The sequence below is a fragment of the Haliotis rubra genome, unplaced genomic scaffold (genome assembly GCF_003918875.1).
Source record: "Haliotis rubra isolate DU_JTF1 unplaced genomic scaffold, ASM391887v1 Scf303, whole genome shotgun sequence".
NCBI lineage: Eukaryota > Metazoa > Mollusca > Gastropoda > Lepetellida > Haliotidae > Haliotis > Haliotis rubra.
Window position 1 is genome coordinate 396,732 of NW_025766973.1, and position 18,583 is coordinate 415,314.

The following is an 18,583-nucleotide window of genomic DNA, read 5'->3' on the forward strand; positions in this document are numbered from 1 at the left end:
AAAGTGTCAAATTTTAACTTGATGTGACTCATACAATGATATAACTACAGAAAGACATTCAGAGAGAATGATATTCCATACCATTTTGTGACAAAATTGATCAGCATTAAAGTCCATTATTAGTCTCTCCCAAGATCACTGACTAGGTGATGCAGCCATGTTTACAGACGAAACTTACATTCATTTCATAATTCAACGCCATGAAGTTACTGAACATACTGTTCAATATCTTGCACTAACAACCACCACATATGAAATTCTGAAAAACAAACAGTTCCATGTTTTTACCAGCCTTTGATGATTATTACTGACCTTGTTCAGTTTTGCGAGTGCGGAGATGAGGTCGGCCCACTCGCTGGTGTTCTCGAAGCTGCGCAGAGCCTTCTCCACCTGGCTGATATAGTTGCGATACTTGGAGTCCGACAGTAAGTCGCACTCCTCGATCGTCAGCATACTCATCTTGATGCTCTCTTTCCTCTCTAGCACTGAAACAAAAAGATGGAGTTCAACAACAGGTTGCATTAAGAGATCAGTGGCCATATAACAAAGACACAGCCTTCAACAAACAGAATTCAACAAACACTTGGCATTCAACAAACACCCAGCATTCAAAAAGCAGAATTCAACATGCACTCAGCCTTCAAAAAACACGCAGTAATCAACAAACAGAATTCCACAAACACTCAGCATTCAAAAAACAGAATTAAAAAACACTCAACATTCAACAAGCAGAATTCAACACACACTCAGCATTCAACAAACAGAATCAACACACACTCTGCATTCAACAAGCAGAATTCAACACACACTCAGCATTAAACCAGCAGAATTCAACACACATTCAGCATTCAACAAACAATTCAACACACACTCAGCATTCAACAAACAAATTTCAACACACACTCAGCATTCAGCAAGCAGAATTCAACACGCACTCGGCATTCAACAAACAGAATTCAACACGCACTCTTCATTCAACAAACAGAATTCAACACACACTCAGCATTCAGCAAACAGAATTAAAGTTTTTAAACACACACTCAGCACTCAAAAAACAAACTCTCAGTATTCAACATACAGAATTCAGAGATAGTCCCAGTCAAACAGAATAGTTAGCATTGACCTAAAAACAATCAACAGTCAGCAATTAACACACATAGCCAAGCGCTGTGGACATGGATTACTGGTCAGAAATAAATATATACAGCAGTAATTAATCGTTTTTAATGGGCATGACGAGTGATGTGGCTGTGCAGCTTATTCATAATGGCAGGCAGTCAATTTACATCACAATGGGGATTTACAATAGAATAAGCATCATTAACATAGTTGCAGATCTTTGGTAGAGACATGTCATGGCAGCTTGGTAATAAGCCCTTGAAATTAAATGTTCATTCAGACAACACTTGTCCTATACATTGGCTAGGCTACCTTTTAGACAGAACAGGATAATTCAACAGTCAGCCATCAGCACTCAGCAATCAACAAGCAGTATTCAACAGTCAGCCATCAGCACTCAGCATTTAACAAACAGTATTCAACAGTCAGCCATCAGCACTCAGCATTCAACATACAGCATTCAACAGTCAGCCATCAGCAGACAGCATTCATCAAACATCATTCAGCAGTCAGCCATCAGCAGACAGAATTCAACATACAGCTTTCAACAGTCAGCAATCAGCAGTCAGAATTCAACAAACAACATTCAACAGTCAGCCATCAGCAGACAGCATTCAACAAAAAGCATTCAACAGTCATCCATCAGCACTCAGCATTCAACAAACAGCATTCAACAGTCATCCATCAGCAGACAGCATTCAACAGTCATCCATCAGCAGTCAGAATTCAACAAACAGCATTCAACAGTCATCCATCAACAGACAGCATTCAACAGTCAGCCATCAGCAGACAGCATTCAACAGTCATCCATCAGCAGTCAGAATTCAACAAACAGCATTCAACAGTCATCCATCAGCAGACAGCATTCAACAAACAGCATTCAACGGTCATCCATCAGCAGACAGCATTCAACAAACAGCATTCAACAGTCGGTCATCCATCAGCCATCAGCAGCAGTCATCCATCAGCACAGCATTCAACAAACAGCATTCAACAGTCAGCCATCAGCAGACAGCATTCAACAAACAGCATTCAACAAATCAGCATTCAACAGCATTCAACAGTCAGCCATCAGCACTCAGCATTCAACATACAGCATTCAACAGTCATCCATCAGCAGACAGCATTCAACAAACAGCATTCAACGGTCATCCATCAGCAGACAGCATTCAACAAACAGCATTCAACAGTCAGCCATCACAAGTCAGAATTCAACAAACAGCATTCAACAGTCAGCCATCAGCACTCAGCATTCAACATACAGCATTCAACAGTCATCCATCAGCAGACAGCATTCATCAAACATCATTCAGCAGTCAGCCATCAGCAGACAGCATTCAACAAACAGCATTCCTTGTTATAAATACTCTCAAATCAATTTCCTCTTCTCTAAATCATCCATACTGAGGATCACTGAAAATGTCGTCTGCTAGCAAGTAAACAAAGGGGGATAACTCTTCACAAACTAATGAAAAAGGATTAACGGAGTTGTCTCTCTTGAAAGAAACCAAGCACTTGATAGCTGGTCAAGGTTGTTTATACTAGAAATCCAATTAAACATATTCCTAAAATTCTCAATAATTTCTGGTCATACTATATATAACACCTGTCTGGACAAGTGCAGGTAACTTTGACATCTGAATATGTACAGAGCATCAACTTCCATCTGTCAGCATACATGGCACAAGTTATTACCATATACATGACATATGCATGGAGTATTTGGTACAACATATTCCTATGTAATGTATACATCAAATGCATGATACACATGACATGAGATAATACTAAATGTTGAGTAGTTCCTGTATATGCCAGATTACCAACACATGATGGCCTATAATCAACAGCAGGTCATACATTATGTGAAACAATAGAATTAGGGCCTCTATTACCACACTGAATCTCAAATAACTTTCTCCCAATACATAATGTGACATGCTGGGGATTAGTATTGACCACTTCCACCAAATTTACATATCCTAAAATAGCATATATCTTTTATGTTACTGCTGGCTTTTCAGTGTAACACACAGACAGACAGACAAACAAACAGACACATATCAACACTATGATAATAATCTTCTAGTTACCAGGTGGGTTAAAAAACTACATTTTGACAATGTGGGCGTCGAATACCTGGCACAGGTAAAAATGACAGTGAGGTTTAAAATGGCTTTTAGCAATATTCCAGCAATATAAGGTCAGGAGACCCCAGAAATGGACGTCACACATTGAACCCATGTCGGGTGATTCAAATCAGGGCTTTTGGATGACAAGTGAAATCTTTAACCCGTACATTACCCCACCTCACCAGGAGAGGAACAGGTGAAGTTAATAACAGAGGTACAGAGAAGCTGCGTATCTGCGTATATTACGCAAATATTTATGTGAAAACTCAATTCCTATTAAGTCTAATGCATACAAGTACGCTTGAAGTTTTGTAAATACTCATAAATGTGATCTTACATGCGTACACACAAAAATGTCAAATCGTGGCTTGCGTCCTGGTGAATAGATAAAATAACTCAAGTATATTGAAAGGTTCTATTTCAGGACATGAACTTGACAACTTGCAGTCTTTCTTATCTTTTCTCATATTACAGATCAAACATAAATCACAAACACTAACAATTAAACTTTATTATATTTTTAAAATTAATGGAAAATGGCAAAATACCCAATTGAGTTTGAGTGAGGTGAGTACAATTTGTTTGGTTACTCAAAGGAAAATTAGGATACCCTGAGATGAAGACAAGCGAGTACATAACTCACTGACCCAAAAAGTTATCTGTAGCTCTGTAATAATCCTGGGAAACGGAGTAGCTGTATGGGTGTCTGACAAACTCGGCTTCAGGAGCACAGTGATCCAATGATCAGATTAACAATGAAGCATCTGTTTCAACACTAATGGATTCCAGCCCATGATGAACATCAGCAGCAACATCATGTATTATTCAGCAAATCAAACAATAAAATCTAACAATCAGGGAAAATGATACTGCCAGTGCCTAGTATAATTTACTCACCATCTTGATTACAAATGACAGTACACTAGATTATTCTCCATAGATCATCAGAATGCTACACAATCAACTGTCAAGTATTTTCATCAGATACCAAAATCAAATTGTTTAGCATGTTAAATACTGTTTTCATCCAGTATAGTTTTCCAAATCTTCTAGATATACCAGAACTCACACACTCACTGAGACTGGACTGAAATGACCACTATGAAGGAAACGCTTGTTTCATCACAGTCCTTGAACATCACCATGACCACTCCAACACTTCCTGTTGATATACACACAAGTCACATTCTACAGCAACTAACATGTTTGATTTTGTCATAACATGGTTCAAAGATCCGCCATCCTTAGATTTAACTTTTAATATATTTCATTGAACGAACATATTAATATTTGAAGCGCATTTAGAAGTGGAATGCATAAGAAAAGCAAGATTCATGGATGGTTCAACTTCTGTATTGTGAATAACACGACGTTTCGGAGTTATTCACAATAAAGCAGTTGACATCCATAAATCTTGCTTTTCTTGAACACAATAATAGCGCCCCCATCATAGGATTTTACATTATTGATGAGTGAGTGAGTGAGTGAGAGTGATTTATGCTGCTTTTAGCAAGATTCCAGCAATATCACGGCGGGGGACACCAGAAATGGGCTTCACACATTGTACCCATGTGGGGAATCGAATTTGGGTCTTCGGCGTGACAAGCGAACCACTAGGCTACCCCACCACCCCGGGGTGTGTCAGTCCTAAGTCTTACTTTTCCATATCGGTTCAAGAGTGTTTTTGTTGTAACAATTGGAAATTTTAATATAAATTGTATATTTATATACTTATCCTATCTTACGACTTGCACCTCTCTCTCTTGCTTCGACTTTTAGTGGAACGACTGTAAACTTTTTTCCATAGGCCTCCTTGTCCATTCGCCCATGCACTCCATGCTGCTCTCCTTAATTAGCTTCCTAGTTCCTAATAAAGCTTGCAGCATGCCCTACTAATTACCCACGTGACTAGGAGGCCTATGGAAAAAAGTTTACAGTCATTCCACTAAAAGTGGAAGCAAGAGAGAGAGAGGTGCAAGTCGTGAGATACGATAAGTTTAAAAATAAGGTATTTCATTTTACCTTACCAACCACTGTTTGCAATTTTATTTTAATGTTTATCATGTTCACTTGACAACTTATTATGTCTTTTAAAACAAAAATTCTAATCAACATTATAAAACAGACACACTAGACAAAGTGAATTACTGAACAAACAATCTTGATCAAAACCTAAAACACTGCACCACAAGAACAACAGGCAACACTACAGTAGTACTAATTCTAAATACGAGAAAACCGTCTTGTTATAATAACAATAAAATACAATGAAACCGATGCTAGGACTGGTATCTGCATTACCCGACACAATTGTTTAAAGGAAATATTAAAAACAAATGTCGTAACATGATCATATGACATGATTTAGTAACCAATTTGTCCTTTACACCAAACATACATTTGCCACACCTTCATTGTTTGTTTACTGTTTTTATGCCCCATTCAGCAAAATTCCAGCCTTATGACGGGCGGTCTGAAAATAATCAAGTCTGGTCCAGTGATTGACGTCACGAGCATCAACATACGCAATTGATATACGATGACATGTGCCAACAAAGTCAGCGAGCCTGAATTCCTGACCCAGTTAGCCGCGTCTTACGACAGACATAGGTTTCCTCTGCTTCTAGAACTGAGTGATAATGGCGAATGTTCCAATAAATTAATATCATTGATTGGTTGATGGAAAATTTCTAAACAAAAGACTAAAACTGTAACCTCTGACCAATCACTGTTCCAAATAATAATTCCATTATCAATGTGGCAGTGAGCAAGATTCGTAGAGGGCATCGAGGGCGATTGGAAGACAAGACTTCCTGAGGCCCAGATAAGCTGCGTATCCGGGTAAAATACGCATAGAAAATTTCCGATCACGCATTGAAAAATAATTGTTGCGTACCAATTACGCTTTTAAAATGTTAGATACACAAAAAGTTTAAAACAAATGGGTACGGAATATATTTATAAAAATCGCTCGCTTTATGAAAAAGACATCGATTGCTATCAAGTTGTACTGTTAGTATAGGACTAGTGTTGTACTGTCAGTATAGGATAAGGGATTTTTTTATGAAATCATTTCCATTATATTTAAGTTGGTTTTGATTAGGTATGATATAAGGCAGGACATACCTGCTTAGTAAACTTTCTCAATGACATAATACTTAGGTGAGTAAAATGACTGAAATACGCACATATTTGAAAGCAGTGGGTAACGGAAAATGAAATACCCACTCAACATTCATAATACCCACTCCCAAAAAATACAGTGGGTACAGTACCCACATGAGCTAAATCTTATCTGGAGCTCTGGGCCCCGTTCCTGAAAGCGATCGTAGCGCTAAGGTGATCGTAACTCCCATACTTTAACATAGACTTACGACTGTCGTAGCGCTACGATCGCTTTGAGGAACGGGACCCTGGACTTCCCAGTCTGCAACTGCTCCATTTTCTTCTAATAAAGTAAAACAACATTTTACTTAATATTATTTACTGAAAGTGGGTGCCACAAAATGTGGTACATGGACATCATTGTTCATTATGCTTATATATGATCGATCAACAAGTAGGCATGGTGATATTTGTATTTCATATGATAATTCATCCATATGGTACACGGATTCTTGCATATGATTTGCTTTTAAACTGCTGAGCCATTGTAAAACAAAACATTTCTGAAAACATGTTTTTCCTATAAACATGATAAAAGAATAGACATAAAGAGTTTAATCCAAAGAGTCCACGTGTCATACAATGCTAATTACACAAAATTCTAGACTTTAAAAAGTGTGTAAAGTAATTATTATTTAACACTAAAATTAAAAGTTATAAGTATTTCATAAACGTTTTATTATTGCAAAAGATATTTTGTACTGTCAGTCTCTCTAGATTTGCTTATCAACACACAGTAGCTAGAATTATATTGGTTTGTACTTGAGTGCACTTTGGAGCAAGGCTAGCAGAATTCCTGCAACATACACATATAACTCTGCTTCATCATTCTTTTGAGCTTACTACTTGTTTTCAGTGCAACAAAACCACATCCACACATGCAAAGACAAATCCATGGCAATAAGCTCTTAGCTACTGTTAGTTACAAGGTAGGTTAAAAATACCATTATGACAATGTGTTGTCATAGATATATGCCAGCAGTGTTCTCTAAATCTACGGTAATATATGGTAATCTGGACAAGTGCCATTATATAGTGCTAGCCACTGAGATACCAAACCACAACTAGACATGGACTCAGACACAGAAACTGACTCCAACTAGTCCAAGCAGATGGTCATGGTTTTAAGTCCTTAACGAAGAGCACCAGGCAAGATACCAACAAGCACCATCTAATAACGTCTTTTGCCATGATACCAGCTGGGATAAAACCACAACTGCCTGCTCTAACAAAAACACTCTATCCAGTAGACCGCAGAGGTAGTTTCAGATTAACCTGCTTTATCATTGTGCCAAGATTCAAAATGTTTCACAGTTGGTATACATCACAAGATTACATGAATGAGCCCAAACCAAATGACCCATCAGTGGCCATCACCCAACACACACAAAATAACTAATAATGATCATACTGATTTACTTTTCATCAGCCCAGAGTGTCACTGGACCCGTTAAAGCAGAATGAGCTGACAGAAAAGCATGATTAAGTATTATCCGATTTCAATCACCATGACGACAAACATTACACCATTATATCACTCTAATGCTGTTGCAATTAATTCTGAGTCTGGAATTCACTGAAAATGTAAACAAGTAAAGAAAGACGAAATTACAGATAATGCATTATGCAAAATTAGAGCAAAATTATATATTAACCCGGGGGTGGAAATAACCCATTGCCCGACGCCCGAGTCCAGTGTTTTTTTCTGTCGGGCAAGCAAATTTGTATATCACACTGTACCGGTGTCCAGTTGACTTTCCAATGGTAATTATGTTGTTTAAATAAAAAATCAACAAGAAAACGGCCGGTATAGTGGAAAAATTATCAGGGCCGATATAGTGGAAAAATTATCAGGGCAAGTGATTTTACATGTGCCACTGTACCGGAGTACACTAGCAATTTTAAAGTTATTTCCACCCCTGCAACCATATCAAGATGCCACAGAGTTACTCAGAGTAAACACTCAAATATGTTGCTTCTTGAAGTAAAGGCAACAGATTCTCGATAGAACAGCAGTCATTACACATAATCAGAGACAAATTGTATATCATTCGTCAACAGATATCATGGTGTTTGTCAAGCAATCACTTCCAAACATGTTGATTCTGGAAGTAGAATCAACAGATTGTCACAATGTCTCCACTTCTCGAAACTAATCAACATTAGACTCCATTGTGACCACCAAATAACCATTTATCAACTATACAAAACTAACAATAGGTACAGATATCATGGTGTTTGTCAAGCAATCACTCAAACATGTTGATTCGGGAAGTAGAATCAACAGATTGTCACGATTTCTCCACTTCTAAACTAATCCAGTTCAGGCGCCATTGTGACCACCAAATAACCATTTATCACCTACAAAACTAACAATGGGTATTGGGTATCTATTCTGCACAACACGCTTACATGTCATTTCCACTAAAAGCACAAGTTACGTAAATCTCCTACCCATCATGTTGTTGGTTGAGCATGTGTGTTATCCTCGACACCAGAAAATGATGAGAAATACTGCCACCTGTTGCCTGCCTGGTGCTACTGAAAGCAGTGAACTCATGACTAGCTGTCTCCTGTAACTTACACCACTTCCAGTAATGTGGCTGCATCACTGTTATAACCCAGGAGAAGAATATGACATCTGGTGACTGCTGTGATCTGATTAACGTTGCCATGGTAACAGATTGTTTACTCGCAGTTGAAATGCTAATGCTAAAATGCATTGTAAAAGAAAACTTCAGTAGGTTTTCAGTTTCATTTTGGTGTCAAAATAACCTTCAATTACCAGTTAATATTAACACATGATTAGGATATACTGTGAGCAAAACTATAGCAGACCATTTTTTCATTTAGGGGGAAGTGTTGGCGTAGCCTAATGGTTGAAGCATCCGCTCGTCACGTCAAAGACCCGGGTTCGATTTGCCACATAGGTACAATGTGTGAAGCCCATTTCTGGTGTCCCCCACTGTGATATTGCTGGAATATTGCTAAAAGCGGAACAAAACCATACTCACTAACTCACACATTTAGGCTAAGTATGAGGAAGAATTACATTGACTTTTCACACTAATAACTGAACTAAACATGGGAAAAAAGGTAATATAGACCCTTAAGTACAGATTCTTGGTGAGAATATAGGTACCCAGCAACACACAGCTGTCGAAAGAAGTAATCAAATAGTTCAGGTGGTCAAATGCATGAAGTTCTTCCACAAAGACTTGGATTTGATCAGGTTGATGCGTTGGTTACGATTGGTTGACTATGCATGTTGTCACTATAACTATGTTTACATTTGGAGGACCACTGCTCATCATGCCAATCACTGCTATCCACAAAGCATCTGTAGGGTTACCACTATATAAGTTAATGTTACTCTATACTATGCTTACGGATGGCATAGTGCTATCCACAAGGCACCCGTATGATTATGACCTAATGTAACTCTATACTATGCTTACGATTGGCATAGTGCTATTCACAAAGCATCCGTAGGATTACGACCTAATGTAACACTATACTATGCTTACGATTGGCGTAGTGCTATCCACAAAGCATCCGTAGGATTACGACCTAATGTAACACTATACTATGCTTACGATTGGCGTAGTGCTATCCACAAAGCATCCGTAGGATTACGACCTAATGTAACACTATACTATGCTTACGATTGGCGTAGTGCTATCCACAAAGCATCCATAGGATTACCACAAAGCATCCATAATGTAACACTATACTTTGCTTACGATTGGTGTTACACAGCTGGAATATTGCAGAGTGTGATGGTGAACAACAAACAAACCATTTCTCCACACACATTCTGGTCATGTGATCCTGATGACGAGACAATTCAATGATGATTATCTGGGTCTTATTCCACTTTGTTTCGCTGACCTATGACTTGTCTAACTCTCATTCTTAGCATACATGTATGATAGTCACTGTCCTAAGTTGATTTTGTGGAGAAGAGCCCTTGGGCCCCGTCCAACAAAGCGTTATTAGCGCTACGGCAATTGTAAGCCAATGTTAAAGAATTGAAGTTCTGATCACCTCAGTGTGATAATCACTTTGTTGAACACAACCAATGGTACATTTGCTAAAAACTATCCTAGCACAAGATGTTAAGTCCCATATGAGTATATAAAGTAACACATAGTCAGATGGTCATAGCGCTAAAATTACTTTGTGCATATGGCCCCAGATCTTTAGGTCTTTAAGGGCCTGACTTAGACAAAATCAACCTAGATATATAGCTCAGAGCTCGTGGGTACTGTACCAACTGTACTTTTTTGGAGTGGGTATTATAAATGTTGAGTGGGTATTTCATTTTCTATTACCCACTGCTTTCAAATATGTGCGTATTTCAGTCATTTTACTCACCTAACTATATGTCATTGAGAAAGTTTACTAAGCAGGTATGTTCTGCCTTATGTCATACCTAATCAAAACCAACTTAAATATAATGGAAATGATTTCATAAAAAAATCCCTTATCATTTACTGACAGTACAACACTAGTCCTATACTAACAGTACAACTTGATAGCAATCGATGTTTTTTTCATAACGCAAGCGATTTTTATAAATATATTCTGTACGCATTTGTTTTAAACATTTTGCGTATCTAAAATTTTAAATGCGTAATTGGTACACAACAATTATTTTCAATGCGTAATTGGAAATTTTCTATGCGTATTTTACCCGGATACGCAGCTTATCTGGGCCTCTGATAGACTCTCATGATTATGATTACCATCGAAAGAACTGGGAAGTACATAAACATGATAAGGATTTCCTTTATTCTAACCACTTGTTCCAAACTGAGAGTTAAAAATACAGTTGACTTCAACACCACACAGTATATATCCCCTTGCATCGATTGTGTTGATATGGGTCACATTTTATTATGTTTTTCTTTTGTTTATCATGCTTATAATATAAATAGAAATGCATCCTTTTCAAAGGGTGCCATAGGGCACCAGACAGTTAATTTTGGGTGTGTCTTTGTGATAATAATTGTGCCCATACCTTTTGATGATCCAATCAAACTTAGAACATCACAACAACTATGTCATCTCAATTTGTAATCAGTAAACATCCTGTAAACCGGTAAACATGAGAGCTGGATTTTCTGAACACTATCAGTATCATGACTGCAGGATTAGTTCCATTTCACTGGAACCATAAACTAACCCACAAACTATGTTATCATCCAAAACATGTTTTCCTGATAGGCACACTGCATTCATAATGGCCCATGTTAATCACGTTAATTTGTGAGATTGAGAGTGCCATTGATCAACATTTTCATGGGTGCAACAATAGGTTTTGAATCATCTGAGTTGGTCAAATGTATTGTATTTTCTTTTTAAATGAATCATGGTGAGTATGATTTTTATAATTTTAGTCATGCAACCAGGGCACACTGAAAATATTTCATTCATGCCCTTTCAATATTTACCATACCATGACGCAAATTGAACACTATTTTGTGATATGGATGAAATAATCTGGTGAGTGAGTTTAGTATTACGACGCTTTAAGCTATATTCCAGCAATATCACGGCGGGGGCACAAGAAATGGGCCTTACACATTGTGTAATCCTGATCCCATCCCTTACCACATGCTTGTCATCGTATCCCAATTGCGTAGAACGATGCTCATGATGTTAATCACCGGATTGTCTGGCCCAGACTCGATTATTTGAGTGCCATATTTGAACATTGCTGGGCTAGGTGCCATATAGCTGGAATATTGCTGAGAGCAACAAATGAACCAACAACCAACTTTCCACTCAAGCACCTCTCTAAAACCTGCCTTCAATATTTTATATCCATAAAACTATATATTGTAAGCTAAGTAAAGTGCAGTACTCCCAAACCCAATACAATGTTGTTGGATTATAATATGTTTTTGAAGGTCATACGCTTTTTGACAGTAGTGTATATTCATCATGTTCATGGTACATGTATAATGAAATGTGTTCATGAAACAGACATTGCACATACTCAGATGATGACTTGTGTTAAAAGATATAGTCTTTCATAAGTTATTGACTTGTAGTATAGTTGTTTGAGTGATTAGCAGAGAAACAACAGATTTTCCTGAGCCTTTGAAAAGCCAAGATATGACAATAATACACACAAGAAAAGTCACATAAAATTGTGGTTTTTATAGGGGGTGTTTGAGAGATTACTAACAGATTAGTTCAGAAGTTTGTCAGGAGCCACTAAATGGTGCTTTAATTTGCTTTAACATTTCAGCAAATACAGCATGAAATAAATCATACGATAATCAAAGTTTAATCTATGTACGCCTTCTGTAATAACAGAGTGACGATGTTGCTATGAATAAACATGGAGCATGTCCCTTTAACTAATTATATAAACATGCAGTTTCAGTTCGATTAACTCCATACTTTGATTAAATATATATACATACATCACGTATTACGAATCACACAACACCTGTAAATATCACGCCATACTTGAAATCACGTTGCAAATATCAATCATATGTTTTGATTTGCATATTTCATTATTTCACTGACATTACCTGATTACAGAGCTCCGTTGAATTGGAATATCTTGCTCATTCTTCTTCCACGAGATGGATAGTTCTACACTAGTGAGCAACACATCTGGTAGGTTCCATTCTTACCAAATCGCGTGAGAAAGGGTTTAAGATTCCTTGATCTAAATATCGTAAACAAGTCATATTTGACGCATAGCCACGAGTGAAAATCGAACCATACTCACGCAGTCAAAAACATTAGGTTCGCACTCAAAGACAACTTGTCCTCCCAAACAAATAAAACTACCAGTTAAATAACATCAGTCATAAAATATATATTTAAATGACCTTTCGAAAAATGCGTCCTGAAAAAGGAAGCATATTACTGATTTTTGTGTTTAGAAAATATTTTATCTAGAACGGGAGATATAAAACGAAACGAAATATTCCCAATATTAAAATTGACGAAATCATGAAACGAACACGGAGTGTTTGTGCAAACCTTAGACACGACGATCGAGTAAGTCTCCTGTAACAAAGTTTAAATAACTTTTTATTTCAGTTATTAATTAAGGTTTTCAGTTATTGCTTCTGACCCTCAGATAATAATGAAGTACGAATGATACACACATGATAATATTCACCGTGCATAATTGCGAACGAAATAATAAGAGACCGTTCATAATTTAAGGCTGGGTGATGGGGGCGGGGTGATGATGATTTTATTGGGGGACCCATTTTGTTCTGGAGAGGTGGGGGTCATCAATTTGTACACATGTTCTAGGGGGTCAGCAATTTTGTACAAAAAATATTTTAAAATTATGCTTTGGGATATGAGGGTGGGGATGTAATTGATTTTGTACATGACATGCAGGGGGATCACTAACTTTGTACATCAATTTTAGGGGTCATTACCGTTGTACATGCTTCGCCATAAAAATCATCATCATATACCTTGACTATCAGCTTGAAACAGGTTATTACCACTCATACCTCTGAGACCACCAATTCCTCATTAAATATTGTTTGGTGAAGTATAAATCTTCTTAACCAAATATCCCAACTTCTTCACAGAAAAACTCAAAAGCTGCAGAAATCTGTCCCAAAACATAGATCAACAGAGATCGTTCTCATTACATCGTATGAGCAGATGAGTGAGTATGGTTTTACATTGCTTTTAGCAATATTCCAGCAATATCACAATGGGAGATATCAGAAATGGGCTTCACACATTGTACCCATGCATGTGGGGAAAGAAAGCTATGGAAATCCGGTTGTCCGCAATGTACAATGTACTAGTACATATGTAGTTAGGTACTCAATATGGGAGGTAACTCTTGTAGGCTTTAGAATGTACCTTACTACATCAAGAGTTATCTCCCCTGGTGAAGCAGACAGCTTCCTTTGTTGACATGGCAGATTTGACAGCAGAGGAGAAACGAAAGCTGGTTCTAGATGATTTTGAAAGGGGTGTGACTAAGGCAAAAGAGTTAGCTGGTAGACATGACATTCCTCTGTCTAAAGTATACAGAACTTTGAAGAATATTCAGTCAGGAGTTGGGACTGAGAATAAGACAGGGGCAGAGAGGCCAAGGAAGTTCAGCGACTTGGTCAGATTGTGAGTAGGGAATACATTGAAAAGCGTTGAGAATATCAGAAATGAGATGATTAATAGAGGAAGTCCTCAGCTACGTAATGAAACCCATAGACAAGAATTACAAAGACTTGACTGGGTGAAAAAGCGCGGAATTCCCTCACCATTGATGAAAGATGCACAAAAAGAAAGACGTTTAAACTGGTGTAGGGATCACGAAATCAAGATTGGGATAATGTTTCTTTTCTGATGAAAGTTCTGTCTGGCTTTTTCCGAAATATTTGAAAATGTGGACAAAAGATACCATGAAACCTATCTACCAACGCCCAAAACATAGCCCGAAATTTCACATGTGGGGTCAGTGTGCGAAATAGTTTACAAATTTAGTATGCCAGTCGGGCTATAGCTATGCCTGCAAGTTACTAGTTATTATAGCTAAAATACATAGAGAATCTCACCCAAGTGTCTTCTGATATCAATTATATCAACACGAGTTGATAAAGTTACAAATATCCGAGGCTTGCCGAGGATATTTTTACTTTATCAACGAGTGTTGATATATTTGATATCAGAAGACACGAGGGTGAGATTCTATTTATCATCCAAAATCACTCTTCATTAATTTTCAATGAAAAATGTACATCTCTGAACATGGTACTGCCATTAGACTTGCAGTGCAGCGATGTCATAGCATTGTGACGTCATCAAGTACATGACGTCATAGCATTGTCAGGGCATTGTACAAAATCTACTGTCAAAACGATATCTCCTAGGAGATATCGTTTGATCTCACACAAGCGATATCTCCTGTGGAACACAGTTTTGGATGATAAATGGAATTATCATGAAACGGCCCTCCTGTTATCAGAAATTTGCGGTCCGCTGCAAATGATATTGGACCGCTCAACCTTAACGACGGGCCACTATCAGTTCTGTTGTCAAGTGACGTCATAGTTCGACATTAGTGGCTTTCGACTGGCAGATATTCTGGGTCAAACAAGTCAAAGCAACCCAAATTCCCGCTTTAAATAGCGGTCATATTGGCTTTCTTGTTGGTGCTAACCTTAACAATTGCACTATCAAGACTGTTGATGGACCAAAACCGAACACTGTCATAGCTTGACATGTTGCAGGCTATGGTCTTGTCAAAGGCCAAGGTCGAATATCGTCACTTTCTGTTGTGACGTCACTTGAATTGTTCGATGACGTAATTGCATTCGGGCAGTCAAGCCCGTCAGAAGTTGATTTGGGTAAACTTACAGTCAAATTCCTTCATTGTTTCCTTTTTCTTTTCAACACAAATTCCATGTATTTTAGCAATAATAACGGTAATGCTATTTCTAAGGGCATTATCATTTGCAGAAGCCCTCGGTCTTTATCAACTGCCCTCCTTCGTCGGGCAGTTAATGGAAGACCTCGGGCTTCTGCAAATGATAATGCCCTCAAAAATAGCATTACCCTTATACTAGCCCACAAAATAATTCACTAACCCGATATTTGAATGTAGAAACTAAGCAAAAGATTACAAAATGGTTAAAATACCATCATTTATCAGGTCATAATCTTCCATGATTTAAAAGTGCATTATAACTTAACAAGTCGGAGAGAGTGATATATTACAAAAATGACCCCACGAAAGTTCACTAGCCAGTCGGGCCAGTGACTTGGAGATTTACTGGCCCGACTGGATTTTTAACAAGCCACGGGCTAGCGGGACAGTGGCTATTTCGCACACTACGTGTAGGGTGGGAGTGACGCCGTTGTTTATTTTCACTGGAAATTGAAAAAACAAGACGAAGGAGTCACCTCCTTCCAACGGCCCGAAAACTGTATGACGATAATAGGATTTTCCAGTATGATAACAACCAAAACCACACTGCGGACTACACAAAACAGTGGTTGTCAGACGAAACTGTTCGAGTTTTAGACTGGCCCAGCTACAGCTCAGATCTTAACCCTATTGAGAATGTATGGGGACTAATTAAGGACAGAATAAACCAAAAAGAACTTAGAAATATTGGGGATATGAAGAAAGAAGTGGTCGAACATAGGGATACATTTCCTACAAACTTTGAACGGTAATGTACCTAGGCGTATTCAGTCGTGTATTGTAGGGCAAGGAGGTCTCACAAAGTACTGAATTGACACTTATAGACTGTAAGAGAATCATATCTGAATATATTCATTTAAGTAACACTTCTATAGTTTCTATACATGTATATACAAATGTATTAGATATTTGCCGAAACAACTTTCTCAATAATTTCTGGGAATACTATACATTCGAAAACTGTTGATCAATCCTACTTCATTGAAAGAAATGATAATTAATTGACACTGACTCAAAAATCCTTAAATTTGAAACTTGGTAATAAGTATCCCTTTTGAGAGAAACTTCTACAGTCAAGCCAAGAGCTCTTCACCTTTCAATAAATATCGATGGGTATATAAGGAGAGCGATCTGCTACATCGTCGCTATAGGCTACATCTTCGTCATGTCGAGAAGAATTTTAATATGGTTCAAATGATCGTAAAACAGCCCGATTCTTATTTACCTCCGAGTCATTTATTACTGAATATCTTTTAAGCCACACACAGTAAAATTCGTTTTTATTTAGAAAAACAAAATAAAATAAAACAAAAATCCGAACATATCTGTCATTTCTTTTGTTTTAAATAACTTTTAGTGTCAAATTAAGTAATGATTTTTTTTAGTACAAATATACTGCGAAGATCTTTAGTTCCATTTTGAGGAGAAAGGAATTCTCTTTCGAAAGTGATGTGGGAAAAATAATGTTCCCAGATTTAACTCTGCGCGGGGCCGTTGCCTCACACATCGTGGCAAGGAGCCTGGCAAGCCATGCGCAAGAAAACACGTGCTTCCGCTGTAATCATCCACATTCAGTAAGGCACCATGGAAAACGACCTAACTGCTAACAGGTGACTATTATTGCTTATATTATTATTATAAGACAACCAAGCTACATAGACGCTAGCCTGGGGAGTACTGCACTTTACCGGGCGCACTTTACGGACTCTACCAACTTGTAAACTACACGCTCTTTTTTCCCTGGACTCTACCAACTTGTAAACTACACGCTCTTTTTCCCCTTTTCCCTTATCGATACACTAGTAACACTTCAAGATAAAAAGTCACTTTCAGAATATGTCATCATTTATATGATGCATATATACATGCATGTTTAACATTTTCAATAACATAACATTTAACTCATTTTATCATGTTCATGTGCAGTTCAGCCAGCTTAACGTCTTGTAGGAACAAGACATTTAGCTGGCTGAATTAGTTTATGTGAAGCATAGATACTTTGTTTTTACATAAGTATTTATGTTTTGATGTTCACAGCTGTTTCCTGAAGTTTAAAACATGTTGTCTTTTGATGACGTTGCAGTGTTTATGTAAATAATCACTCCCAAGTTTGAATCATGTTAATATTGTTTGACCCATATTAGACAACTTGCCCACATATCTTTAGAAACATTTTCAGTTGTGAACATGCAGTCGGCTAGTAAACATGCCAGAATAGGTGTTATTTACATTCAAATAATTGTTGTCAAGATAAAATGTTTTTCAGATGACCCATATTAGACAACTAGCCCACATATCTTTAGAAACATTTTCAGTTGTGAACATGCAGTCGGCTAGTAAACATGCCAGAATAGGTGTTTATTTACATTCAAATAATTGTTGTCTTTTTCAGATAAGTCGATCATGGGTTTGACCAAGCAGTATCTGCGATATCAACCTAGTGCTGTGTTTGGTATTGTAGGAAGTCAGAAATCTAACCTTGTATTTCTTGACATCCGAGGAACTAGAGGAAAGTATTGTGCAGTTGGAGCCTGTGAGAATGTCCTTATTTGGGATCTACGCACAGGAGAGAAGGTATCCCATTATTCTGCTTGATTCAAAGTGTTAAACAAAAGTGGAATAAACTGACATTTGTTATGTAGCAGACAAAGTATCTTTGACCTTCGGTTTGTATAAAGCTTCCTTTAAGTTGACTTTATCACAGATTTAGTGGTCACAATGACATAAAATGGTG

General features: G+C 37.6%; 2 protein-coding genes across 2 annotated transcripts in view; one reads left to right on the forward strand and one right to left on the reverse strand.

The window, feature by feature from the left end:
- Positions 1–8,961, reverse strand: part of LOC124282784 (protein dopey-1-like) — a 47,799-nt gene extending 38,838 nt beyond the window's left edge. The window contains 2 exon segments of the mRNA XM_046718815.1: positions 313–485; positions 8,871–8,961. Of these exon segments, the coding sequence (XP_046574771.1) occupies positions 313–485; positions 8,871–8,877 (180 nt within the window). The 5' untranslated portion in view covers positions 8,878–8,961.
- An 8,380-nt stretch (positions 8,962–17,341) lies between these two features.
- LOC124282770 (WD repeat-containing protein 3-like) overlaps positions 17,342–18,583 on the forward strand; it is a 44,760-nt gene continuing 43,518 nt past the window's right edge. Inside the window, 2 exon segments of the mRNA XM_046718797.1 lie at positions 17,342–17,459; positions 18,242–18,423. Of these exon segments, the coding sequence (XP_046574753.1) occupies positions 18,253–18,423 (171 nt within the window). The 5' untranslated portion in view covers positions 17,342–17,459; positions 18,242–18,252.